Source organism: Ammospiza caudacuta, chromosome 12 (genome assembly GCF_027887145.1).
Source record: "Ammospiza caudacuta isolate bAmmCau1 chromosome 12, bAmmCau1.pri, whole genome shotgun sequence".
Classification (NCBI taxonomy): Eukaryota; Metazoa; Chordata; class Aves; order Passeriformes; family Passerellidae; genus Ammospiza; species Ammospiza caudacuta.
In genome coordinates this window covers 22,385,272-22,411,052 of record NC_080604.1, presented here as the reverse complement: position 1 = coordinate 22,411,052, position 25,781 = coordinate 22,385,272, and the positions used below count along the sequence as shown (strand labels likewise).

The following is a 25,781-nucleotide window of genomic DNA, read 5'->3' as shown; positions in this document are numbered from 1 at the left end:
CAGAGTTACATTCTCCAAGCAGTGTCTTGTATTTTAACTAATAGTGTCTCTATCTCTATGCTCCCCTACAGACAAGTTTAGAGAACAAATCTGTTTATTTCTGAGCAACTGAGTGCTGGTAGAAATTAAGATAGGGGACAAGTGTTACAATTTTCATAAAAACAAGAGCATAGTTTCAATCTTTTTGCCCTAAAGTTTACAAGATATGGTATATTAGCAGGATGGACCTTAGATATTTTCTCCATAAATATTCAAGCATTTTCCAGAGCACCTGTGGTCAGTGCTACTCAAGGTTTGCTATTACGTGGCTCTGGTTCAGAAAATTTATTTGGTTTAGCATTTGTGATGCACATCTGCCATATGAATGGCAGCAAAATACTTTCATCACTGTCCTAAATTTCATATTAATGGGAAGTCTAGCATTTCAATACAGTCACTTCATTGTATTGGATATCTGTTAACATCTTGGTAAATAAAACACCAGGGCAATTTGGGAATATTTATGCTTAACAGTACATTCCCCCAAATTCCTTTTCTCATTAGAAGCCAATTCTCTTTTTTCTGTTTATATACATCCAGCCCCCTTCCTGCTATCTCATGTCTCATGAAGTTGCTAGGCAACTGAGGACTATGCTGTTTATGGCTGAAATTTTAATTAAGCATTGTGCTCTTAAAATGGTGCAAATGTTCACACTAATCAACATAAATATCATTAGTCTCAGCATTGTTTGTCCAGAGCTGGGAATTTCAAAAGCAGGCCAAGAAAATTGTGTGTTTGTACGTACATGTTCTATCTACAAAGGGCATTAACACGTCCCTTTCACTGGAAAACTACAAAGCTACTTAGGTTTCATTTTGCTTGCAGGATAGAACAGCAACCATTCTTTTTGTGGTGTAGCCAAATTAGCTTTAATTGCCTCTTTATACCTATTCATGAATTATGGTAATTATAAAGGCAGATCCAGCTCTTTAGCCATACAGTATCTTAAACTGCTCTTACGTGTATTTATAATCCGCTGAACTTCTTTTTCAGGCTAGCCCGGATCCTAGTTCGCCTGCCAGCACTTAGGCTGATGAGCTCTAGCATCACTGAGGAACTGTTTTTCACAGGTCTCATTGGAAACGTTCCAATTGACAGCATAATCCCCTACATTCTCAAAATGGAAACAGCAGAATATAATGGACAAATAACTGGCACATCTGCATAGAGGGAACAACGTAATTTGAGGGATTGAAGTAATTTTCACAAAACCCGTATAATTATGAAGTTAAAAGAGTAGTGTTTCAGTATGTGCAGATAATACCAATTGTTATCAGTTTCCTGAGAGATTTCTCGTTGTCTTTTTTTGATGTTGACAAAATTTAAAGCAGCTATTAAAAGACCTATTATAGGACCTTTCCTGCCACAAGGAATATTTTGGATGCCTTTCATTTAAAAGGCCATAGATTACTGAACATACTTTTCACATGCTTTGTATTTAGAAACTATCGGTGGTTAAAAAGAGTTTTATAATATCAGAGTAGTAATAAAATTACTTTAAAAGTAAAAGAACAGTATGTATATATTTAAAAATATCCTTGGAATGAATGTCTAGCAAATGCCAGGGTATAATTACTAGCACTTTGTAATCACTTCTTGTCAGAGCAACAGCATCATCAACATTCTGTTTATAAGTATGGAAAATGAAAAAAAATGGATATGTCCTTAGTCAAAATGCTAGCAATTTTTGTAAAAATGTAGAATGCTAAAGGAGACAATCATTTAATCTACAAAAAGTCACTTGCTGTTATGTTATGCATGAAATAATTAATGTGGATTCTTAAATCGGATATCCACATTATATAAAACTTCATCTATTAAATTAGTGCAGTTGTAATACACGGTACAGGTACAGTCATATTATGTGCTACAGGAATTCCCCACACTAAAGAAAAAAAGTGTTTGTCACAATAATGATTAAATATGCAGGTTCCTTAAAGTGTTTATTCAGACAAACACAATCATGACAAACATTATTCTAAGAGGCAGCCTTTTTACTTAGGGGAAAATCAGTCATTAACTGGAAGAGCAGTAAATTTCAAATAGAGCTGTGTGGTGCTCTTTGAGTATGTGGTGCTCTTTGAGTATGCTCTTTGTATGCTGCAAATTTACTCCTCCTCTCTGTACTTTGAACACCCTCATAATGTAGCCACAGGGTACAATTTAAGACCTGAAATGTGTAGAACCTCTGGTTGTCAGCAAGAGTTTATTCCAAAGCTCTCTATTTCTCCTTCCCTCCCTCATGAAGCACTCCCGATTTTGCAGTGTTCTCAACTTTCCTGTCACTCACTTTGAAACCAAAATATAGTTAGGATTTACTTTCACTCATGTACAATTGCAGTTGATGACTGATGCACCATGGAGGTATAAAATGAACTACTTTTTAACTGTCTCGAGTGATGAGCCATCAATATGTCTGCTAGTAGTACTGGCCATTAGCTGCTAGCATAGGTTTCATTTTACTATAATTTAATATTATGGCTGTTCAGTATTTTAAAATCAAAGATTTTTTTTTAAGTCATAGCAATTAATACCTTCATCTACCTGATCCTGGCACATTAGATGGATTAATTATTTTAATTATTTGTGTGTTAGAGGCATTCTTACTTTAGCAGATTTATGTGACAAAACTTATCTAATGGTAAGTTCAGCACTTTGGTTTTTCTTCTGTTATTGGTATTTATTTAGAAACATCAACTAGGTTGGTGTTTGTAACTTTTCAGAGTCTGAATTGTAGCCAAAAGACCTTAAGCAACTTTAGATGAGGCTTCTAAAGTAACAAAAAGAACTTGTATACTTCATGTTTGTTAGGAGGCTGATATTTGTAGCACTTACTGTTACACAAAAGACTATTTAATTTCAGCTACTGGATGCATTAGTCTTCTATAGTTACTATTTTTAGCACATTCAGAATCTTCTTTTCTCAGAAGAGTATTACTGAGTTCCAGTAATGCAGAGATTTGTAATACAGCACTTGTATCTATCTCAACTTTTGCTATAGCAAATGAAATTGTCATATTGTTCATGCAATGGAAAGTGTGCTCTCTACACGTGAAGTCAGCTGGACTTCAGCTTTTAGTACCAACCATTTGACTGTAGTGCAACTGCTGTGGGATTGTGTCAGCACTTCTGCTGCACAGTCCTTATGTTAAGGGTATATAACTTAAAAATTAAAAGTGATTAATCAGAAACAATAGCTACCTTGGAAGAAGTAGTCGCTGCTTTTGTTAAAATTTAAAATTTTACTTCTACAAGAAGAATGCATTGAAATATTTTGATTTCTTTAATTGCCAAAAGGATTACAGAACTTAATTTTCTTTCAGAATTTAATAAAAATTATTTAAGCAGATCAGAAGGTATTTTAATGGTAAATTAAATGGTCCTTAGCACAAAAACTAGCCACTGGAATATTTGGTTTTAAATCTCAATACACACCAGCTAGTTTTTTCTTGACAAACATCATTTCAACTTCCAATTTTTCAAGTAAAAGTGCCCCATTTTCTGTGTGAAAATTTGTTTGTAATTTTTATTACTTGTGATAATAACAATTCAGAAAAGAAAGGCATTTTAGTTTTTGGGGAACAAAACGATCACACAAAGTAAAATGTGTGCCTTGAATTACATATGTAAATCGAAACAATGAATATCATGCAGTTCTGTTTACAAATAAACTACACTCCCCACAAATGCAAGACCACATAATTATATCCTTGCTCAAACCCTGCTAGTTACTTACTCTGCAAATAGTTATTAAATAGCTTATTAGGGATAAAATATTAATTTTTGTAAACTAAGTAATAACCATGCAATCCATAGTTGTGCATGCATTTAATAGATGAAATGGAGCAGTTCCATCCTTAAGATTTGGATATTACCACCTAAAAGCTACAAAGTCCCTCTGTGCAGCATCATTAGCATGATTTGCTGGCTTGCAGAGGTCAGAAACAAGCTACTTAGTTCCGATGCCATTAACAAAAAGTACTCTAACTATACACTACTTTGATTCCAAGACTAACATTTTGGATTGTAGAAATTTGAACTTATGTGTGTGCCTGTTTCCTACCCAGGAAAAGGACTTTGTGCTTCCCCTCTTGCTTCCCCTTGGCCCATTTCTCCCCATAACAATCTGTCTCAGTGGCAGCATGATCCTGTGATGCATACAGTGCAGCTGCACAATCAAGCAAGCTTTGCACGGTCTCTGCTGAAAATAATATTGCAACACTGACATAGTTCTTCAAATTTCTGAGGTTTGTTCCATCCCTCCTACAGTGACTGCATGATGGTAACAGGCTAATCTTATTAGCTTTACTGTTAAATTAGTTTTGGTTATTTTTCTCCCTGGAAAGTGCAAACTTTTCCTTATGAATATGGGACAGGAGAGTTTTTTAATATTGTAACAATTATTGAAGGACTATTTCTTGAGTATTAAATATAGAAATAGCTTGTTTTCATAAAGGTGAGATTTAAATGCCAAACTTGTTTTCACAAGAAGTTGGAGTCAAACTATCACAGTCACAAAGTGATTCTAGGAAAAGTTCATCTCACTGAAGCTCTACTTAGTGCCAAAATTTATTCTCTTCAGAAGTTTTGAGGTTGTATTTCTGCTGCTCTTCAAATGAAAATATTTTAACTTGGCAGAAATACAGTAATAAATTACCTGATTAGATTTATCTGAACCTGAGCAAATGTGTATACTAGTCATAATTCAGTCAGACAAATGTTAGAACTCTGTGGTGAGACCTGGGACATGATAATGAGGCAACGTTGGGAATGATAATGAGGCAGTAATGTCCACTGTGCTTCATTTGTTTTCCAACTCTTTTGCAAAGTAACTGGATTTCAGTCTTGTAGATAAAAAGCATTTGGGACTAGCTTTGTCATAATGATTTTAATTACATTTTTTGACAAATGTAGGAAGGTATACTCTTTTCTTCCTTTTATTTACTTACATTCGACTGTAGAGTCAGAACTAATACCATGCGCAAAAGTAATCTTTCTCAGCCTATTTACATTGCTTATAAATTGTCTGCAATGCTTTTGGTGTCTGTGGAGTTACTCTGGCATGAAACTGGTAGAGGAGAAAAAGTTATCTCCAAGGAGAGATCCTTCTAAGAAGTCATACAAGGCTTTCTTTTAGCTGCCTTAAAATGTTAGATCATTAAGAAGGCTTAGTTTTCAGAGCACACTGCAGCTACAAACTATTGTTGCTCTCCACTGATTAGTTGGCGTCATTTGCCAAGTGTCCTTTCACCATCTTCTGAAGCCTGTGGCCCCCAGAAAGCCATGATGCCTCTGGTGAGGAGCTCTGGTTCCAGTGTGTGCAGAATCCAGCAGCTCTGCATCACCATTACAGTTCCCTTTGGCAAAGAGCAAATTCTGAGGCTGCCATAGAGAAACCAAGTCAGGGTTGAAGCTCCCAGGTGAAATCAGTTTTGTGACTCTTGTTTCTCCTTTGGCAGAGACAGAAAAACACTTGTGTGGTTTTTTTTATTGTTCTGTATAGTACACAGAACTCACAGAGTCCTGAATTACTTCATTCAGGATACTGCAGGTGTCAGTAGGTTTTCCTGGCCATTAAAGTTCAGACAGTAGTTAGGATTCTTTCTTGATTACCTGTTGTTTAATTAGTAAAAGACAATAATAAAAAAAAATTAGCACCAAATAGCATGACTAGCACAGGGTTTCAGGAATACAGTTTAACCAGGAAGACAGAACTGGAAATGAATGGGCTGCTCAAGCAGTGACAAAGCAGCTTCCTGTGCTAACAGCACCAGTCAGGGCCCTGTTTGAATCAGGAGAAGTGAGCAGTAAAACTGGCAGGTCAGTCAGACGCACAGGTGTACCAGCACACATCTACTGGATGATACCATCCTGGAAAGACCAAAAATGTTGATTTTCTATTTGAGATCCCTTTCTTCCTCCCCTGTTACTCTTAATAGTGCAAAACCAGGTGTTTTTTTCACCTACTCTTGTCCATAAGAGGAAAAGCATAAATCCCAGAAAACACAGGCAGATGCCCACCTGTTCCCAGGGTTTGCCACACTGGCTATACAGCACAGCTTTTGCAGTAGATGGCTTTGGTGATAAGCATGGGCCAGCTGACAACAGCACACAACAGTCTGCAGTCCTAACACTTCCCAACATCCAGCAGGGATCAGCAAAATGAGGGCACGGTCACCCTAGAGAGGAAAGTAAGGGGCAGAGGAAGGACAAATTGCCAGCATCTACTGCATCTTAAATGACAGGAAATTAGTGTAGAAACAGCTTTATATGAAAAATTACCAAGAGGGGATGGCAAAGGAGAGCAAATGAAAGCATTTACTTTTTGCACCTTTTCATTCTAAAGTTGCTGACTCATTTTAACAGTAAATACTCCTGAATTAAGTTCAGGCTTATTGTTTGATGCCATTAGCCCATCTTGTTAGATAATGCTACAAGCCTACTTCAGGTGCAATCAGTGTTATCAACATATGGGAAATTATTTGTGAAAAAAAAAAAAAATTACAACACGGGGTTACAAGTTAAAGTAAAATTCTTTGTAAAGTTTAGATGCTCTAAGTTTAAGCATCTGAAGTTTAGATGTTTTTTATTGTGAAGTCATGCTAAGTTCATCACAGGTAGTACTGTTGTAATGTTCCATTAATGCCCACAATCTGTTCAGTCCTCTTTGTTACATAAATGCTTTGAAAATGGCTTATTATTGTTAAATTCCTGCCTTTCTTTTTAAGGGGTTTGATAGAGTTGTACATGTCTATTTTGTGCCTCCCACCGTTGTGCATTTCTGCATGTTCAGTTCTAGAACTCACTCGAGCAGATGATGCATATGTAAATAGCTGTATGTATGTATGTGTGTATGAATGTATATGCTTATACCTCTCTGTCTAAATATTTTCTGTACAGTGTATAGGAAATGTGTAGTGTATGTATATATGTACAGATATGGAGCCATTATTCATCTATTATGTGCTAAAATTTTTTATTCATTTGCTAAACCATAGCTTCCTAATTTGGTGAATCCTCACAAATTTCAGAGCTTTGCACCTTTTTTCTAAACCAGTCTGAATTTACTATTTGCTGTTCAGAACTGACAAATATATTCCATTAATTTTCTGGCTTTTACATTACTCTCTTTACCTTTTCTCATTTGACCTATAGAGGTCTGGAAGTCAATAGTTAATTGAGCATATAAAGCCTTTTGAAAATAAGGAATAAATAACTATAGTCATAGAAAATGCTTCCCTGCTCATTATATACTCATTCTCTTCCAGCCCTCCTGAGATACTTTTGTAAAGTTGTATTTTTTTGTGAAGCTTGGTAAGAGACTGATTTTTTGGTTTTAAGTCTTCATCTGTGGCTAATTGAAAGTAAACCAAGTTGCCATTTATCACTGAACTGCAGCACACAGAAGAGGAGGTAATGGATGCTGTTTAAGAAATCAATAGTCATATTGTCATAGTGATCTCATGAAACCAAGCTGTGAGATAGAGACTGTGTGCTCTGGTCAGTGAAAAAGCAGCTCTGGTACAATGGTAATTAAACAGTAGGGACATTGCAGGTAGTTTATTTCTTAGCAAGTATCAAGACATCTTCAGGATTTTCACAATGCATTTCAATTGTATATTCACTTTCCAAAGTTTTTATTTTTATTTTCCAGCCTAAACTGAACACAGCTAGTTTCTTAATTTAGTTGTCAGACTATGACCCTTGCCACATTCTGTCCTCTCCTGGGTCTGCAATCTGTGCAGCCCCTGCACTGCCTGTGACAGACCCACTCCATGTGGGACATGGACACACAGTTGGGAAATGAGATGTGAAGTAAAACCATTTCTTATTCATAATGAAACATTTACATTATCAAAGCTTCTTCTCTTTTGATGAAGCTAAAAAGGAAGCCTTCCATAAAGTAAATCTGTTAACTGTGAGTTTTTTAAAAAAAGCATTTCACAGACCATGCAGGACAGTAGTTCAGCAAGTTGTTTCTGTCATTAAAAAGGTGAAATAGAATTTTATGGGCATTTATTTCCACCTTCTGTGCTCACTGTGGCAAAGACTTGTGTATGTTTAATCCAATGAAATTACACTAATCAAAATAACATTAACTTTGTGCATTATTAAAGTGAACCACAAGTCTGAGGAAATTTTGGAAAGTTTGCTTTGGAAAATGCTGAGAATGTTCTATTTCCTGGTGTATTGGTTAGCGAGCATTTGTAAGCTTTTATTTCAAATATAGGGATAAACCTGTAGCATTTCAAACCCTTATTTCTACGATTTTCAGCATGAAAAATGTGTAAATTAACGTCAGGAATTTCTGTGACAGATGTTCCTTCCTTGGTGTCTGGACAATTGGTGGTGTTTGAATGCTTGCTTTTCTCTTTAAAGGTGAATAGTTATTAAGGTCACTGTTCTGCAGGAACAGTTTTAAAGTTTAGGAAGCCAATTGGGGCATTAATGCAAGATTGAATCTGTTTAAAAACTCAACTGTCAATTCAGGAAAAAAAAAAAGAAAAGGCAAAGTTCAGTGAATCCAAATGTGTTATATCCACATTTGAATTGTTTGTATTCTGAAGAACAAAATGTGCTCAAATTTAATGGCAATAAAGGCTCTGCAATAATACAACACAGGTCCACTTTATGGTATTTTCATGATTGTGGGTTAAAGCAGGACTAAGTAAATTTAAAACAAAAAAGCACAGTCTTTAAGAAGAAAACATATTACTTACAGACTGTAAATGTTAAATTTTCCATATATGGAATCAAGATCAAATGTTCAAGTATTTTTAATAATTAATCTGTACTCCGAAATACACTGGAAGCCAGTGTTCATAGTTTCCTAACTGAAAACCGCACAGTTGTATCTGTATTGGCATACTAGGGAATGCTGAGCTCCTAAAATACAGCAAATTTTTATAGAAGGAAGCATTTACTTTCAGTTCCTTAGGATATTTTCTGGAAGTCTGTATTCCTTATAATTTAGAAAACGATTGTTTATTTTAAAACTGCAAAAGGTTTTCATTTCTCACAGCTTCTTTTGTGAAATCAGTATTATTGTTTGTGATAGCATTTAAAAACAATAGCATGGGGTTTTTTTAAACTAAATTTTATATCCAAGCAATGTCTTCAGTCACAAAGAGGAATTTGCATTGTTGTGTTTGTATATAGAGTATTGCAGTGCATGATTTAGCTTATGCATTTTATTAAATGCTGTTGTGATATTATATTGTTGCGATTAATACTAGTAGCTAAATGAGGTTTCTACCATTAAAGTGAATTACAAATATAACTGCATTCTTGAGTTTTATTTTGAAGTTGATTTAAGTTTCTCTTGAACAGGAGCTCTCTAAGCCAAATACATAATTTACTATCTTTTAGGGAGAAACAGCAATTTGCTTTCACCACAGTGATTATCTTAGGAGAGAGATTTAACCGGGTCTGGTATAGAAAAGAAATCTCATTAACTTACTGGCTCCAAGGAACTTCTCTAGGAGGAGAGAGGGCTTTTCCTAAGGTTTTAGTTCATCGTGAACACAAAAGCTTTGAGTAGCCCCGAAGTTGTCGCTGCGGCGCGCGGGACCCGCCGAGCCCCTCACGGCCCGCGGGACCCGCCGAGCCCCTCACGGCCCGCGCGCCCCTCACGGCCCGCGCGCCCCTCGCGCCGCCGGGCCCGGGCACAGCGCGCGCCCTCCGCGGGTACTGCCAGGGACGGGATAGGCGGGGCGGCGGAGCCTCCGCCAGGGGGCGCGCGGGAGCGCTGCCTCCCCTTCCGGCCGTCGCCGCGATGCCGATGAAGGGCCGCTTCCCGGTGCGCCGGACCCTGCAGTACCTCAGCCAGGGCGACGTCGTGTTCAAGAGCTCGGTGAAGGTGATGACCGTGAACTACAACACGGCTGGAGAACTGAGCGAAGGCGCAAGGTGAGTGCGGGGCGCGGCGGGAGCGCGGGGTGCCCCTGCAAAGACACCACGGCTTGCACGGGCCGCGCCCTCCACAGCGACAACGGGCCAGCCGTTGTGTGCTTTTCTCTTTCCTTCCAGAAAGTTCGTGTTTTTCAACATCCCCCAGATCCAGTACAAGAACCCCTGGGTGCAGATCATGCTGTTCAGGAACATGACTCCCTCGCCCTTTCTCCGGTTCTACCTGGGTAGGTGGCGCCACCGCGGGGACCGCAGCAGCCGCACGGCAGCGTGGTGCCCGCCGCGCCTGGGCCCTTCGCCCTCGGCTGCTTGAGCGGAACAGAGCTTTAGCCGTTAGCAGCTCCCCATGACTCACCCTCATGGAGATTTTGCTTTTCCACTTAAAATATTACATTACACATTAACCGCAGGAGGAAGTAGATCCTTCATTCCTGTGCGTGTAAAAGCCTCTCAAAATGGCATACAGGAGGAAGTGGTATCATCTGATACACTATTATGAATTTTTCTTGACAGACAGTGGAGAACAAGTTGTGGTAGACGTGGAAGATAAAACCAACAAAGAGATAACAGAGCACATTAAAAAAATCCTGGGGAAAAGCAAGTAAGTAGCATGCAGTAAGCTAATACATCATCTAGCATACATATTACAAACTTTTGTGGAATACAGAAGGAAATACTACTTTTCCTGGATAAAACTGACACAAGCAAGATAAAGTCCACAAGGTAGGAACTTTAACACCATCTTTCTAATAACCTGGGTCCAGGGAAGGGGGAGGAAAATTGCAAGTCAGACTTCTGATAGTAACAAACAGATCTCTTTTGTAGAGAAATGCTTGAAAAAGAAGAAAGAGAAAGGAAAAAACTATCACATCCAGCAACCTTCGGGCCCAAGAAGTATCATCTGCGAGAATGCATGTGTGAGATTGAAGGCCAAGTTCCCTGTCCTGCTTTTGTACCATTGCCCAAAGAGATGAGGGGAAAATACAAAGGTGCCATGAAAAATGAGGCATGAGCCTGACATTTCAAGATCTCAAGTCATGGAGCTATTTTGCCTCAGGACTGGACAATGAAAGTGCTTCAGTGAGAGACAAGAGGCAGCAGTTCCTGGGAACAGGAACAAGCAAGTTCATTCAATACAGAGAACTCTGCGTCATTAGCCTTCTTACAACTACAACTAGAATTATTAAGTGAAAAATAAATAAAAGTTAAAACTGGCACCAAAAAAAGCTGTGGTTCTATGAAGTACTGCAGGTCATTACTGGAAAACAAAATTAATAGTCTTATTTCTTATTCATGCCTGCAGGTAGTCAATTATGGCAAAACTAAGATCATGTTTTCTTTGGGATAGAGTGGCTAGACTAAAAAGTTAAATCTTAAAAGTAGCACAGAATTCCATAATTTGTAGAAAGTGGTGCAAAAGTCCATATTGTACCAACTAAAGACAGACAAATGATAATATAACTCCAGTCTCAATTGAACTTTCCTAATTTATGTAGTTATGAATCAGAAAGTTCAGAGTCTCATTTCCAGGAAGATACAACTTTTGCAGTTGATACTGCAGCTCTGAGAAGCACTGATCAAGTCAGGAATATCAGCAGGAAAGGAGAATGGGAAAATTGGTGTATAAAAGGCAAGTTTTACAATTACCAAAAAAACCCTTTCTGAATCATTACAGTTTCTGCCTCACCAATTACACCATCCCTGTAATATGTATAAACATGATAGATTGTACTCTACTCTACAGACCTTTACGTCAGGCTTATATGTACAAGTCACTGTAGAACTGTATTGCAGCATTTCTGAATTAGTTGAATACAAAATTTCACACTGATGCAAGCATCCTGTACAAATTGCCAAGAACAAACACAACACAAAATAAACACGTTGTTTTATTTCATCTCTTTTTACAAAGTTTTCATACGGAGTAGTGCATGCAGTTGTAACAAAAGTCGATGCTTATTAGTTATTGAGCTTTATGCTTAACTCATCTTCATTCCCTTGTGCCTTGCAAGCCACACAGCAGTCCCTATACCAGCAAAGGTCTTCACATTAGAGGTGAAGACCATTCTTATTAGGTGTCTAGTCTATCACAGTTAACACTGACAAAGATCATGAGGTATCCTAGTCTGTTACCTGCTTGTAAAAATAATGTATTACATATACAATAAGAATATTCATATTAGTGTATTAGCCAGAAAATATAAACAAGGCAGGACAGTTTCAACCAGGATAAAACCACTTTTTAATGAGAAAGCTGTAGCCACTGAAACAGTTTTTCATGTTGATACCTAAAAAAGCATTAGGTTATAGTGCAGGATGCAATCCTCCTGACTAGCAACCAAGTCCATCCTAAATAAGTGCCTTTTACTATCTCTTAGATAATTCCAGGGATTCTGTTTAGTTATCAACAATTTTTGGTGCCTTGATGAATCTGGTGCTAAGCACCTATGTTCTGTCAAGACCTTTAAGAATCCTGTGTTCTTCTACTTGGTGCAAAATAAAACTTGGGGACTAAATCAGCTCTAAGAAAACATCAGTATAAGAACTTCATGGTCTTAAGCCAACCTCTGCTACACACCTTTTAAACCCAGAATTAGGCTACACCAGACAGACCATCAGGCATCCTTGACTGGCTGGTCTGAGTTACTTCAACCCCTTGCTAGTTGTATTAAGTGAGGATATAGATGGTTTGGTCTTTTTAAACAACAGTTCCACAAGTCCCTACCTCCATTTACTCACAGCTAGGAACCAGAGTTCCTGCTCTTTAGGTAACAGAGTTACTTGTCTCTAAAATCTTAAGCAGTGTTGGGGTTACAGCTATGCCAATATCAGAGACATGATTAAAAGATATGTCCCATTCCACAGAACTTCACGTTTCTGAGTAAGGCCACTATTGTTAGTGCTATACAGTGTAATCTGCCTGACTTTCCTCTATTTCAGTTCTAAATAAACCCTTTAAGATTAACTCACCACCACCACTCCTGCAAACATGAGTCTGTGCCTCTCAAAGATAAAAATCAAAGCAGTTAGATTCCATCTTTCTCAAAAACCCTGCATTTGCCCAGATGTAGGTCCTCCTGCATCACAGGTACTGGCTGTCACCAGGTCATCCCTCAGGCCACAGGATAACAAGAGGTCTGCAATCTGAAGTTTCTTATTTAAAATAGGTATGCCTCATTTTCATAAAAACTGAGGGGAATGTAACATGAGAGAGAATTGCCATTTGGCACTATTGCAGCCAGACTTTGTCTCCCAGCTTTCACAAAATTCTAGTGGCATCTCAGCTTTCCATTATAAAGAAAATTTTTTGTTGCTTGGATGCTACAAAATATTCCACTCTCACAAATATAACAAGCATGATCATTCTGTCGCCCAGAGGATTTAAAGGAATGTGTAGATTCCATAATGTAATAAGCAATTGGAGGTTCACCCTTTATATTACAGATAGAAGTGTTGCTGGCCTGATGTTCCTTTCCCTGGAAATAAGCAAATGCTTGCTCCCTCATGAGCAGGCCTGAAGCCAGCACGATGCTACAACACCATCATTTTCGCTCAGAGCAAATGGGAAACCAGAAGTGATGAAGCATTCAAATTTTACTTGGGAATCTTTATACAGATACTAAAAAGTTACTCATACTAAGATCAGTTAAGAAAGTTTTTCTCAGTCTTAAGATCCCTTTTATGTATTGATTAGCACTGCATAAACTTGATCTGTGAGTCTGTACAGTTGGCACCCAGAGCATCACAGTAGCTCTATAACAACACATTGCCAGAACACCCTTAGCAGTTCAACTATCCTGGGTCAGGAGAAGATGAAGAAGTATTAGAAAAGTTTTCATCTCTTTTTAGTCAAAGCCACACATGAAAGGCCAACACTACAGCAGAAAGCAGGAAAGAGGGCAAACTAATATTCCAACCACTTCCACATCATAGTTCCCTATTACCACTTAACCCCTGGACCAAAATAAGCATTCAGTAAGACCAGTTACCATTAAAAAGTGCTGTAAAAAGTTATTTTAAAATTTCTTACTCTAAGCTTTTGAGACCAGCAGCATTCCTCAGTGATTCTTTCTTCAAGACTGCGTAGTAGTGGCTATGTCTAAATGAAAGTGCTTTAAAGTCAGGATTTTCCCAATTCCCTCTTGTGATCTGTACTCCTATCTGTATCTGCTTTACTTTCCCATATTTAACAGCAGACTGAATTATTACACAACCCTATTGCTGCTTCAGCAGTTAGATTTCTCTTTCTGCTTTGCTAAGGTGTGTTTCAGTTCCTTTAAGTTCTCTGTCAGTACCTCCACCTCATCCAGTCGTCCACTATGTTTGGCATCAAATATATAAGCTTTAATATTATCTATCTGTTGGAGAAGCAGCTCTTCCTCTATAGCCTCCTCTCCAGAGATCTCACTGCCATCCTCCACTTCAAAGGGATTGATAGAGGATCCCTCTTCAAATGGATTCCCTGAATTCCAACTGCCCCCAGGCTTTTCAAATGGATTTTCATCCTCTTCAAAGGGGTTTGAAGTACTGCCAGATGCTCCATTACTTTGTTCATCCTCCTCCTCACTTTCAAATGGATTATATTCTTTTTTATCACTTTGCTGAGCTGTGTTAGAGAAAGAAACCACTGGAGAGGTGTCTTTGGCAAATGGATTAGCAGGATCTTCTACTTGAGGGGTATCTGCTTCATCCTCAAAGGGGTTTAGACAGGCTGGCTGATCACGGTCTTTGTCACACTGTGGGACATTCTGGGGTTTGAGTGTGAAGGTCGAGTGCTCTTTTGCTGGCAGCTGCTCAACAGGAGTTTCAAAACTTGTGTCCCCTTTGATCCAAGTAACATCCAAATGCTGTTTGACTTCTCTGAAGTCTAAGGAGCGTGTCCTTGAATGCTGAGACATGAATTTATGGTGCTCTCTTTCCCACTCTTTTTCACGAAGGACCTGAAGTTCCTCCCTCTGTATCTCCTCCTCTTCTGCTTGTTTTTTAGAAAGCTCAATAGCTTTCAGAGTTTGTTGTTGATCATATTCATCCTGAAGCTGCATCAGGTTCTCTTGCAACGTATGGACCTCATCTATCCTATTAGCTGCCTTTGCTTGCTTAATAAAGGATGTGATATTGTCAATCTGCTGAAGAAGTGGGTCTGCTCTCTCGCTCTCTCTCGAAATGCTAGATGTGGGCAACCAGCCTTCAGATTTTTTGACTGTTCCTTTTTTTATGTGAGTTTCATCACCATTAACTGCAGATGCAGATATGGAGATAAATTCCTTCTGCTTTTCCTCTTGTCTTCCCTGTGCTTCAAGAGCAACCTAAACAAAAAAACATGTAGTAATAAAACACTGCAAGCTTGAAAAATTTCATTCTAAGTATCCATAGGTACAAGTTAGCCGATCTTAAGACATTGTTGGCTGACGCTTAAAGGGATCAGCTGCCATTTTGGTTACTTTGCAGAAGATTCTTACTTTCATACCACTCCTTACATGTTTCCCTTGAGTTTGTGATGATACTGATGAAAAACTCACGACATCTGCCTCTACAAACTTGAGGGAAACTAGGAGCAACAATTCTCTTTATAGAGGAAAAAAAATGCCTAATGCAGCTGTGCAAAGAGTGGTCTAGATTGATCTGGACATCAATCATATCACATAGAACATCAGTTTTTAAGGTCACTGAATCACTGGCTTTTGGAGTGGGATTATTCTAATTTCTCAACTTATACTTCAAGATGAAGTTGGCTTTAGTTTATAATTAAAGATATCCTCCCTCCTAAAGGAAAAAAGCCTCTCTCCCTGCAGAGGCATCCTTATTCTAGTATGTTCTTTCCCACCAACAAAAGAATTTTCCAAATTCTACTTATGTGAGTGAATTCCTGAACACAATTTCGAAGTCAGTATAAACTAACACACTAACTTCAGAGCTTGCTCTGCACACACTGCACCAGAAACAGCCCATGCACCCAACTCCCTGCTGCTTCCTAGAAGTGTCCACCTTTGTGCCCACCTACTTCTGTTCTGGGCAGAACAAAGCAGCAGCTAGGCAAATCCCTGATAAAGGGGATGGGACAATATGCATGAAAAAAAAAAAAACTGAAATCCAGTGTTGAAGGCAGCGACTCATATCCCCACATAGCTCCCAGGCTTGTATCTAAGAGAAAGCCTGAAACAAGATGTAACAGATCCCAACCCGTCTTACCATATTCAGTCTTCTCTTCTTCAGTTCTTCATACTGATCCTTAGTTGGCAGGGACATTAGGCCAAGCAGTTTTTCCTGGCAAAAATTGAAATACTTACAGCATTGCTTGCAGGTATTCAGCCCATTTTTCAAGTCCTTGAGAAGAGAGATACTACCAGCAGAAACCCCACAAACACATCAAAGATGCTTCTACACTGCAGTCCCTGCTGCAGGTCTCCACACATCTCTGCTGCCACACCTGCACTGCTGTGTGGGCTCATACCTCAGCAAGAGGAAGAGCCAAGGCTCACACACCTCTTGGGTTCCCCAGGCGCAATGCTGCTCTGAGTGAAAAATCTGTGTTCAAGACAGCTTATTTAAGGCTATCATAAGTCATTAGGAGAACTAGAGAAAATGCAGAAAATGTACATAACTAAGGCCCCTGCCAAAATAGTTTCAAACCACGGGGATGCCTGGCAAAGAAGAGAACACAATCTAAAATGTACATTCATCTCACAGCATATGCTCTATTCACCTGAACAAAAAGTGTAGCTGAATATCTTATCATTCGCTGAAGTTGTAGTATTTTAGGATGAGGTTGAGGATCTTCGTGCAAGCCTAGACTCAAAATCTTCTTACTGAATCAAAGAAAACATACAGCTTCATCAGTTCAAAACCAAAATTAGGAAAAATGCCACAAAAGTGGAGAGACAATATTGGATCAAAAACTTCTGATGTTCTTTTAGATAAACAGTTTTGGATATTACAATTTGCAACACTTTCCACTCTCAGCCTTAGAAAAACAAAGAAACCAAAACAAACAATTCCTTTCCCCTCAATGGTGCTGCTACTTGTTTCCTCTATGCTTATTCTTCCCGAAGAGAAATGCATGAATTTTAAGGCTGGAGAAGAAGTAGAAATCAGTGGTGTACAGGAACAGCATCTACCTTTTTAAATGCTCTTTACAACTGAGCAGACATATTGATCATCCATATAATATTTAAGTCATAACAGAGATACATACATGCTGGGGGAAAAAGGGAGAGAGACAATCTTTTACCTTAACGCATCTATAAATTCATACATTTTTTGAATCTCCACCCTCAAGTCATTAGCATGATCAAGGTTGTAGGCTGATTCCCCAGCACTAAAGAATAAACAGAACTTTACTGTAAGTCATGCATCCAGTTAACAACATGTACAACACTACTAGTTATCCAAGATGACCAAGATTCAACATTGATAAGAACTGCTAACAATAAAGGGCTGAATGATTTTATTTCAAGCTCATGTTTAAAAAAACTTTTTTTTGGTGACAAAAGTGGAAAATTATAATAATTTTGCAAACATAAACACTTCATAGAAGATAACTGTATTTATGATTAAACACAATTATTTAATAATATATATAAAATTATTATTACTTATATATTATTACTTACTACTCTAGGAGAAACTGTATTCTAACACAAAAATGCCACTCTAAAGTAATATCTAAAATATACATATGCTTAGCAAATGTATCTATTTTGTGGGGATTTCTTTCCAGACAACTTGGTGGGAAAAATCTCTAAGTAACTAACTACATCATTAAAGCACAATAGTTACCTCCAATAGCATTTGTCAGAAAGCAAAAGACTATGCTGGACAGGGTGTAGTATTTAAAATGCCTGTCAATGACTGACCATATGGGGATACAATTATTACAGGCACTTTACTAGAGTCGCCACTTTATTGATAAAACAAACTAGGACTTAGTGGGGAAAACTCTTCATGAGTTTTTAGTTTCCCTGTCTTTTTATATCACAAAAATAAATTATAAGCATCACTTTCTCAAAAGCAACTTTGCTATCCACAGGATTCTGATTTCCAGGACACACTACTAGTCAGAAATCTTTAATGCCACCCATAACAAGCCTGTTGTTTTCTGACATTTACTTCTATTATCCAAGACATCTTTATTTTTACTTTTCTCCAGCTGCCAAGCCACATAACCCAATCTTTCATGAACTCATGACAAAAAGCAGTAACATCTTAGCAGGTTTTTCACCTTCTGTACTTCTTCCTATTGCGAGGAGTGTTTTTACAACCATGCTCGTTACTAATTTTTCTACAACCATTAGATCTAAAGGACAGGTATAGCAGTATTTATTAACTTCAACTTTTCAAAAGGAAATGCTTCCTATCAAAGACCAATGCATGTATTTCTCTCACTATATGAGCCAAAATTATAACCTGGCAACCTCTTGCAGATAGAGCTGGAGAGACTTAAGTTACCCCAGTCAGAGAATAGTACTGAGAGAAATTACACACAAAACTGAAACATGAGATTGTTGCTTAACCACTGCAGCACAGGGTACCCAGCTACACGCAGAACAACTGCCAGGTGAAGGTGCTTTACACAGAACAGAAGTGTTCCATTGATCTGCTACTGCTAGCACTCCTTGGAAGCCAAAGCATCCCAGCTGAGGACAGCAACAGCTTACTGCAGCTGTTTTGAAGAGGCTCATTTACACAGTAATTGCAAGCCCTGTACTTCCCTTTTTTGCAAAGATGATGTGTCAAAGTACGACAGCAATGCCTCACTGGGAAGTGGCTTTAAAAAATTAACAAATCAAACAACATTCTCCTCTGTATGTTACCATTAATAATTAATTCAGTACTACATTGTTGAAGAGCATCCAGAAGACAACAGATAATAAAGAACTGATTTTTCTTTAAAGTTACACACTCCTGCAGCCTTAGTACACCACTTCCTTACTACCTCTCACACTTGGAGGAAAAATACATGTTAGCCAGCAATGGGACTTACTTTAGTGATTCTGCCATCCTTATGTATTCTGGTGCCTTCTGGTCCACCTTCTCCATGCAGAGTCGGAGTTTCTTGTTATAATATTAAAACAAAACGTATAAAAAAAGACATTAAAATACTAATGCAAGAACTTGTTGACATGAATCTTTTCATGCTGCTTGTGCAGATTTGAAGTTAACCAGGTTGAAAGGCACTTTAACTGTTCAGGATGAGAAGACTCTCCAGTTATCTCCAGAACACATATGGCATTGCCAGAAACAGAGAAAGACTTACTGTACCCCTACAAGGTGGACTTTGAATCTTGAAGCTGTTTGAATGGCTGACTTGGACAACTTCTAGCCTTACCTCTCTTCACCAACAAGAGCACCAACAAAAACTCTAATTAATACTAATCAGGGGAGCTTGTGAACTCTACTGAAAACGTATCTGGTGATCATCAGTACCTGCTGCAAAGCATTTGAATGTAATGTTGATAGAGATGGTTCAAAAAATGCATTTCCCATCAGTGTAAGGACTGATGGCAACAGTGGTGACGTCAAGTTCCAGTGCAGCCCAGCTATCAAATGCACAGTATATCACTCACTGGTTTAAACAAGTTCACAATTTTAAGAGAGAGGCATGTCTGAACTACTAGCTCCAGATGATGAGAATGAAGATGTATTTTAAAAATACGTGGGAAGCTAATGTGGGCTATAAATACTATATTGAAATTGATTCCAACATTTCAGATATGTCTTTGCTACATGGCATGAACACCCAATGGTCTCTTCTAATAAAAGTCAGTATTAAGTCATAGAGTTTAGACATAAGGTAACAAGCCAAAAGTCAAGTACTGACCATTTTTGCTGACATATATGCTGTAGCACACAGCTTGACTTACCTCATAGAGTTTCACAATCTCTGGTGTGTATTCTTTCTCATCAATCTGTTGCTCTCTTTTCAACAGGGTGTCTTTGCAGTGCTGACAACAACGTATTTGTTCATCATCTTTCTCATCCAGAACAGAGTTCACGCTGCTTATACTGCTAATGCTGCCACGGCGGGAGCCGTGGACACTGCTGGGTGAGGAGTTTGGGCTTGTATGAGAACCCAAGGCCTCTCTGCTGGCACTAGTGAGTTTGCCTGAAAGTTATACACATGTAATTTCACAGTAACTGGAAAAGCCAACAGATTTTACCAACACAAACAAACTGCCCTTTAACAGAAACTTTACATTCAGGTGGTACTAAAAAACTAAGTTGAAACAGTCTGCTGAAAGACATGCAAGGATTGCATGACAACCATGACTGCAAGTCAGAATTTGGGTCTTCACTGCAAATCTTGTTGTATTTAAAACTAGCTAGAGAGCAGACTGTTGAGCATCACCGACATTGCTTATGCCTGCAAGCATTCTCAGGTTTGAGCCTGCACAGTCACAAAACAATGTGTAGAACAGGTATGATAATGGTATCCAGGCATTGTGCTTGCACACTCTGAAAAGCACAGTTAATGTCATTTATCTCCACAGAACATACAGTCTGCTCTCCAGTGCAAGATGAGAAAGATAAAAGTTTCCAGTAGTTCTTAAAGACCTACACATAAATTTCCCTAAGTTGCTGTCCCAAGGTCTAACATTTGGACAACACAAACAAAACTGGAAAAATCCAAAATATTGGAACCTTGGCAGTTCCTAAAGCTAATAGCTCCATAGTTATAGTACTCAGTAGAATAAATAATACCTATATTTACCAGGAGTTTCTACTTTTTTACTTCTTAGTATTTTTTTATTTACTATTATGACTATTACTTCTAGTAAATTTTTCAGTGTTATGCAACACTTCCAAATCTGAAGAACAGAGAAAAAGAGTGGAGAAATAATTCCTTGTATTGTGCTTCACAGGCAAGAGTCTGCATGAAACTGAATGGAAGTTTTCTGCAGAGCCAGACTATTAGCAGCATATTTTTTTCTAATGGCAAAAAGCCAGGATGCACCCAAAGTGAGCTAAGAAAACAAAGAATTAACTCTTAAGTACTTACTTGCTAAAGGAAGACTGACAAATTGCATGCACTTCTTGCACATAATAGACCCACAAAGGCGGCAGTGGTGACGTCGGTTTCGGATACTGAACTTACTGCCACAGTCTGGGCAAAATGGAACATCCTGATCACTGACCCAAGGCACAACAGACTTCTCTATAGCTGTGAGCAGAAATATACACCACATAAGTGTTCAATTGATTCCTCAGCTGGTTAGACTATAGGGGCAAATAGTCTCAGATAAGCTCACACTAACCTCTTATTTTAGCTGACTCAGTGTTTGCTCTGTCAAATGATGTCAGCTGGTTGAAGATAAATATATTCAAGAAGATTATACTTTTGCAAGGAAAAAACCCAACACAACTCAGCCCAACAAGAAAAAGAAACCTGTTTTTTTTTTAAGAGAGAGGAGTTTCAGCTGGTTTGACACCAGACTTATGCAACTTTCATTTTTTTTCTAATTCCATATTAATACCAGTGCTAAACAATGACTTATCAAACCTGTACAAATCAGGACATTTTGGACATAATCTTTTGCAGCCAACATAACTGCATCTGAGCCAAAATGCAGGTGTACCACTGGCAGATTTTGAAGAATGAAAAGCTGGAAGAATCATGATAAAAATATCGGGGAGCAATTTAGTGAAGTAAACATGGAGAAAATAAAACAGGAGAACAAATGGCTCTTGAAGCATGTGAAAGTAGCATCTTCAGCTTGAAAATGGTGCATAGAACCGGAAATAATACCCATGGCACAGAGTCAAATCATGCACAGTTCTCAAGGTAATGCATAAAGAGAGTCATAGTTTAGGACCTTTTATAAAAAATGTATTCATACTGAAATAGCTTTTTTTTTTTAAATCTAGGAAACATTTAGAAGGCTGGAATATTAAGAAGCACCAAATTTACCTTTTCTAACCTGATTATTAACTTATTGACTTCAACTACATAGTGATCAATCCTGGCTGCTCGGTGTTTCTTGAATTCAGAAAGATGGCTTCTCATAGCACCTGCAGGGATAACAGAAAGTTGTCCTGATCACCCAAGTACTCTGTATGGATTTAAATGTCACTTGAAAGACAGATGTCTCTTCTTTTCACCCTTATCATGTTCAAATTCAATTTTAAAGACACATTGGAACCCTACATTTTCAGTGTTGTTGTAAATAAAACATGCTAGTTAAAGCCTAATATTCAGGCTAGCAATAAACAGTGGTTTACTTCTACTACAGAAAACAAGCAGCACTGTGTTAAAAAGAAAATCTGCAATCATTTTTTTTCTGCATCTTCATTACATTTACAATTACATTTGGTAAGCTGTTACCTACCAGCAGCGTTCTCAAAACCAGCTCCCTTTAGTTTCCTGGCTACATGTTGAGCAAAGGGAAGAAGCACACCCAAGGATTACTGAAGGTCTATGCAGCAGCAGCTTTGTTTCAGATTTCTGATCATCTCTACACATTTAGGGGCCTGAATCAAATCCTTGATGAGAGTTTAGATTTGCAGAAAACTGGTCACCAAGTATTGAAAAGGACTATATAGCATCTCTAAGATATCTACAATTCATAGTCAATAATATTGGTTTAAGATTACTCCTTTTCCAAGTAAGGAGGTATTAAAAATCAAACTTATAGACAAAAAACTAAAGACCCCAAACTAACCAACCAACCCAAAAAAATATCTTTCTTCCAGCTGGCAAAATTCAAAATCAGATGTTACTTTTTGCTACAACCTATGTAAATGTAAGAATCTCACTTCCTCATGCTAACGGGGTAACCAAAAATCTCCAAAGATGCATTCACAGAAGCGAAAGAGTCCCTCTGGGTCACTGATTTAAGCCACTACTTTGGAGACACAATCCCTTTCACTGATCCATCAAATCACATGCCAAAATCTCTATGGTTTATCTTCTCAACGCTCATCAGAAAGCAGTTCTCACTTCTCTAATGTTCATAAACCTTCTCCCTAAACTTATTCTTAGCTAATATTTACACTATGATTGCTGCTCAGATAGTTACAAAGTCAGAAGTAAAGAAATATACAGAACTCAGACCTTGCAGACCCAAAGGACTCAGTCCTAGTTTGGCAGCACCATAGTGGAAATTTTCCCAAGATCCACAAAAGATGGTGCTGCTTCCTTCTCCAAAAATAACCATGGTATTTCAGTTATAGTACAGGCAACTGCCAGTAGCAGTATTTATAATTACAGGCTCAGTCAATATCCTTGAAATTCTACAAATGTAGATTTATATTCAGAGGAGTGGAGTTTGTTTGTTGTTTGGTTTTATAACTTGGTCATTTTAAAGTAAGCCCCCTTTTAATAAGAGGTGATTGCCACCGCAAATCCAAGGAAAAAATGTTTAAATAGATGGATAATCTTTTTGTTGAACATGCAAACTAACAGCTACTTTAAGTGTAGCCCAAAAGCTAGAGATTTTATACACTTATAACTTAGCTTTTAATTAGTGAGTTTTCTGTTTTGTAAAGTCACAAGATGAAGCTAGCTGCACAGAGGTAAACACAGACTAAGCAGATCTCAGCAGGACAGCAACAATGACATGACTAACAGCTCCCTGAAGGGGAGTTTGGGTACTGATTCTATACCTGTCTTTTCTTCTCCCCATTAACCATGTTTTACCCACACTCCACCCAATGCAATTAGGCTGCTCAGTCAGTGTGCAAACCATAACCCCTGCTAGCAAATCCAGTGCAGCACAGACACAATTCCAAGCCACTTCAGCAATAGTGTAGCACTTGTCCAAAACTTATCCCCACTGTGTATTGCTTCCTAGCTCTCCTACCTACTTCCTGAGGCTCCCACATGTATGGATCTACTCCACCATAGCTGAATGACTCATATCGTTCCTGAGATCCAGAATCAGTTCTGTCATCATCTTCTTGTTTCAGCAACTTCTTCTTTGCTCTTTTGGCCTTCTGGACTAAATCTAAAAAAAATAAACCCAAGTTATCTAACATATCAGGTAGTCACCAAATATTTGTCATGTGAAGCCAGTATAGAATATTCCTCGTCTTTTAGCAGAAATATTTTTCCTGGATAAATTTATCCTCAAAATATTCTTAGAAGAAAAATGCAGTTCAGAGCACCACAGACGACACAAAATGCTCTCTGTTTTCTGTCATAAAGCAGCATGAGGTCCTAAGGACAAGAGAGAAGACCATTGTCAGACTTCACTGTAAAACAGTAACATATCTTAAAGTACGGTACCTGTCTCACTGCACGGGGCATCATACAGTTTTATCTTAATTCTCATAATTCCCTATTATTTTCTTCAGATTCAAGAACGTTCAACACATGCCTTGTCTTATTGCACAAGCTACCAATTTCAGTGTGCTTGTAACAATCCAGTGTTAGGGTTAGGGTTTCACCAAGAAAATTAGTTAATACTTCAAAAATCTATCTCAAGAGGAAAAAAAAAAAAAAATCAAGACTGCCAGGCCACTACCTCGAGCATACTAAAACCAGAGTTTTGCAGGAACCACAGAGAATTATCACTAGATTTTAAACATTGTTCTCTCAATATAAAATGACGTTGTCAATACAAAATGACATTGGGCACACAAGGGAGTAAAATAAGGGAAATATCTTAGTAAAACAAAATTCAAAGAGATTTTCCAAACATTACTGAAAGGTGGAAATCCATAACAGATATGGAGCACTCCCAGCATCTCCTGCTAGCTCCACCATCCACATACTTTACCATGTAACAACAGTTCTTAACTTCACACTTTAACTGCAACCACAGTTTTATCTACTGTCAAAACAAGAAATTATTGAACTGGAACTTGGCAAGTACCAGAGATTCTCCATATTCTCCACAGTCTTCAAGTAATTCTTGGGTATTCACTGGGTTAGTATAATTTTGAGTTTTCCGATAAACAAAAAAGCCAAAAAGGTCAATAGTAAAAATTGTGCATAAAATCAAACATTTGAAGAGCAACGTCCGTTAGCCCCTGCTTTAGAATCAATTTATGGAAAGTATCGGGAGAAGGTGAATACTGTGCTTGGCCCAAGGAGATTTACGGAAGAATGGAACTGCATACCTCGCCTGTAAGTCCCTTCAATTAATATTTTATTGTTGTCAGACATTTGGGAGCACTCGAAATACGAGCAGGGATTTCCCACGGCCAAGCCGAACGCGTTTACCGCGGCCACCCTTACTTCGCAGCTGCGCCCTGACGTCCCGGTCTTCGCCCGAGTGCTGCTCCTCGTAGTGCGCCTGGAGCTGCCGGAACGCCTGGAGATCCTTCAGGCACAGCGGGCACAGGAAGCCCTCGCGCACTTCGGTCGGGTCCCCGAAGGCCGCCGGGCAGCCCGACGCCATCGCGGCCGCGCGCGCTGCCTTCAGCGGCTGCCGGGATGCGGGGGCCGCATCGTCATCAGGCACTGCCTGAAACGAACCAGGCCAGGGCCGTGCGACCGGCGGCGCATGAAAGAAGGCAGAAGGCCCCGGGCTGGGCGCGAGCCCCTCCAAGGGTTCCCCTCCCGGTCCCTTCCGGTCCCTCCCGGTCCCTTCCGCGGCCCCGCGCAGGCCCCGCCCAGGGCAGGAGAGAGGCCGCGCAGGGAGATGGGCGGGGCTTGAGGCGCACCGCCCGCCGGCGGAGAGGCCGCTGAGGGCTGCTCCGCCCGCCTGAGGGTCCGTGGCCCAGCGACAGCCCAGGGACGGCCCGGGAAACGCCCGGGGCAGGGCCTACCTCACCTCAGCGCCCGGGCGGCCGGTGACTGTCGACAAAGCAGGGCGGCCGCGGCCCGTCCCGGCTGCCGGGAGCGGCAGAGCGCGGCTGAGGGCGGGGCGGGCGCCGAGCCATCGATGAGAGG

The 25,781-nt window shown here is 39.1% G+C and overlaps 3 protein-coding genes across 6 annotated transcripts in view; 2 read left to right on the top strand and 1 right to left on the bottom strand.

Moving 5' to 3' along the window:
- NR2C2 (nuclear receptor subfamily 2 group C member 2) overlaps nucleotides 1-9,298 on the top strand; it is a 37,796-nt gene extending 28,498 nt beyond the window's left edge. For both annotated transcript variants that reach the window (XM_058812672.1, XM_058812671.1), the window contains one exon: nucleotides 1,034-9,298. In XM_058812672.1, coding sequence (XP_058668655.1) covers nucleotides 1,034-1,208 — 175 coding nt within the window. In that variant the 3' untranslated portion in view covers nucleotides 1,209-9,298. The remainder of the gene's footprint in view (nucleotides 1-1,033) is intronic.
- A 479-nt stretch (nucleotides 9,299-9,777) lies between these two features.
- Nucleotides 9,778-11,264, top strand: MRPS25 (mitochondrial ribosomal protein S25). Its single transcript, XM_058813062.1, has 4 exons — nucleotides 9,778-9,949; nucleotides 10,070-10,176; nucleotides 10,463-10,550; nucleotides 10,775-11,264. The coding sequence occupies exons 1-4, from the start codon at nucleotides 9,816-9,818 to the stop codon at nucleotides 10,959-10,961; spliced, it is 516 nt and encodes a 171-aa protein (XP_058669045.1). The 5' UTR covers nucleotides 9,778-9,815; the 3' UTR covers nucleotides 10,962-11,264.
- A 573-nt stretch (nucleotides 11,265-11,837) lies between these two features.
- RBSN (rabenosyn, RAB effector) lies at nucleotides 11,838-25,475 on the bottom strand. Of its 3 annotated transcripts, none has more exons than XM_058812779.1 (11): nucleotides 25,125-25,475; nucleotides 23,746-23,889; nucleotides 21,855-21,955; nucleotides 21,202-21,247; nucleotides 20,946-21,107; nucleotides 19,810-20,051; nucleotides 18,930-19,000; nucleotides 17,178-17,264; nucleotides 16,653-16,755; nucleotides 16,139-16,213; nucleotides 11,838-15,255 (listed from the first exon to the last, which is right to left on the bottom strand). In XM_058812779.1, exons 1-11 carry the CDS (start codon nucleotides 25,285-25,287, stop codon nucleotides 14,176-14,178), a joined length of 2,274 nt encoding a protein of 757 aa, XP_058668762.1. In that variant the 5' UTR covers nucleotides 25,288-25,475; the 3' UTR covers nucleotides 11,838-14,175. The 3 variants fall into 3 exon arrangements, with proteins under 3 accessions (XP_058668762.1, XP_058668763.1, XP_058668764.1); XM_058812780.1 differs by lacking the exon at nucleotides 25,125-25,475 and adding an exon at nucleotides 25,007-25,107; XM_058812781.1 differs by lacking the exon at nucleotides 25,125-25,475 and having other exon boundaries at nucleotides 23,750-23,886.
- Between the last annotated feature and the right edge of the window lie 306 nt (nucleotides 25,476-25,781).

Coding starts and splice junctions, on each gene's coding strand:
- MRPS25 (XM_058813062.1), top strand. CDS start 9,816: ATGCCGATGAAGGGCCGCTTCCCGGTGCGCCGGACCCTGCAGTACCTC. Junction 9,950..10,069: donor GAACTGAGCGAAGGCGCAAG/GTGAGTGCGGGG, acceptor CTTTCCTTCCAG/AAAGTTCGTGTTTTTCAACA. Junction 10,177..10,462: donor CTTTCTCCGGTTCTACCTGG/GTAGGTGGCGCC, acceptor TTTTCTTGACAG/ACAGTGGAGAACAAGTTGTG.
- RBSN (XM_058812779.1), bottom strand. CDS start 25,287: ATGGCGTCGGGCTGCCCGGCGGCCTTCGGGGACCCGACCGAAGTGCGC. Junction 21,248..21,854: donor TAATAATCAGGTTAGAAAAG/GTAAATTTGGTG, acceptor ATCTTCAACCAG/CTGACATCATTTGACAGAGC. Junction 19,001..19,809: donor AGATTGTGAAACTCTATGAG/GTAAGTCAAGCT, acceptor TATTATAACAAG/AAACTCCGACTCTGCATGGA.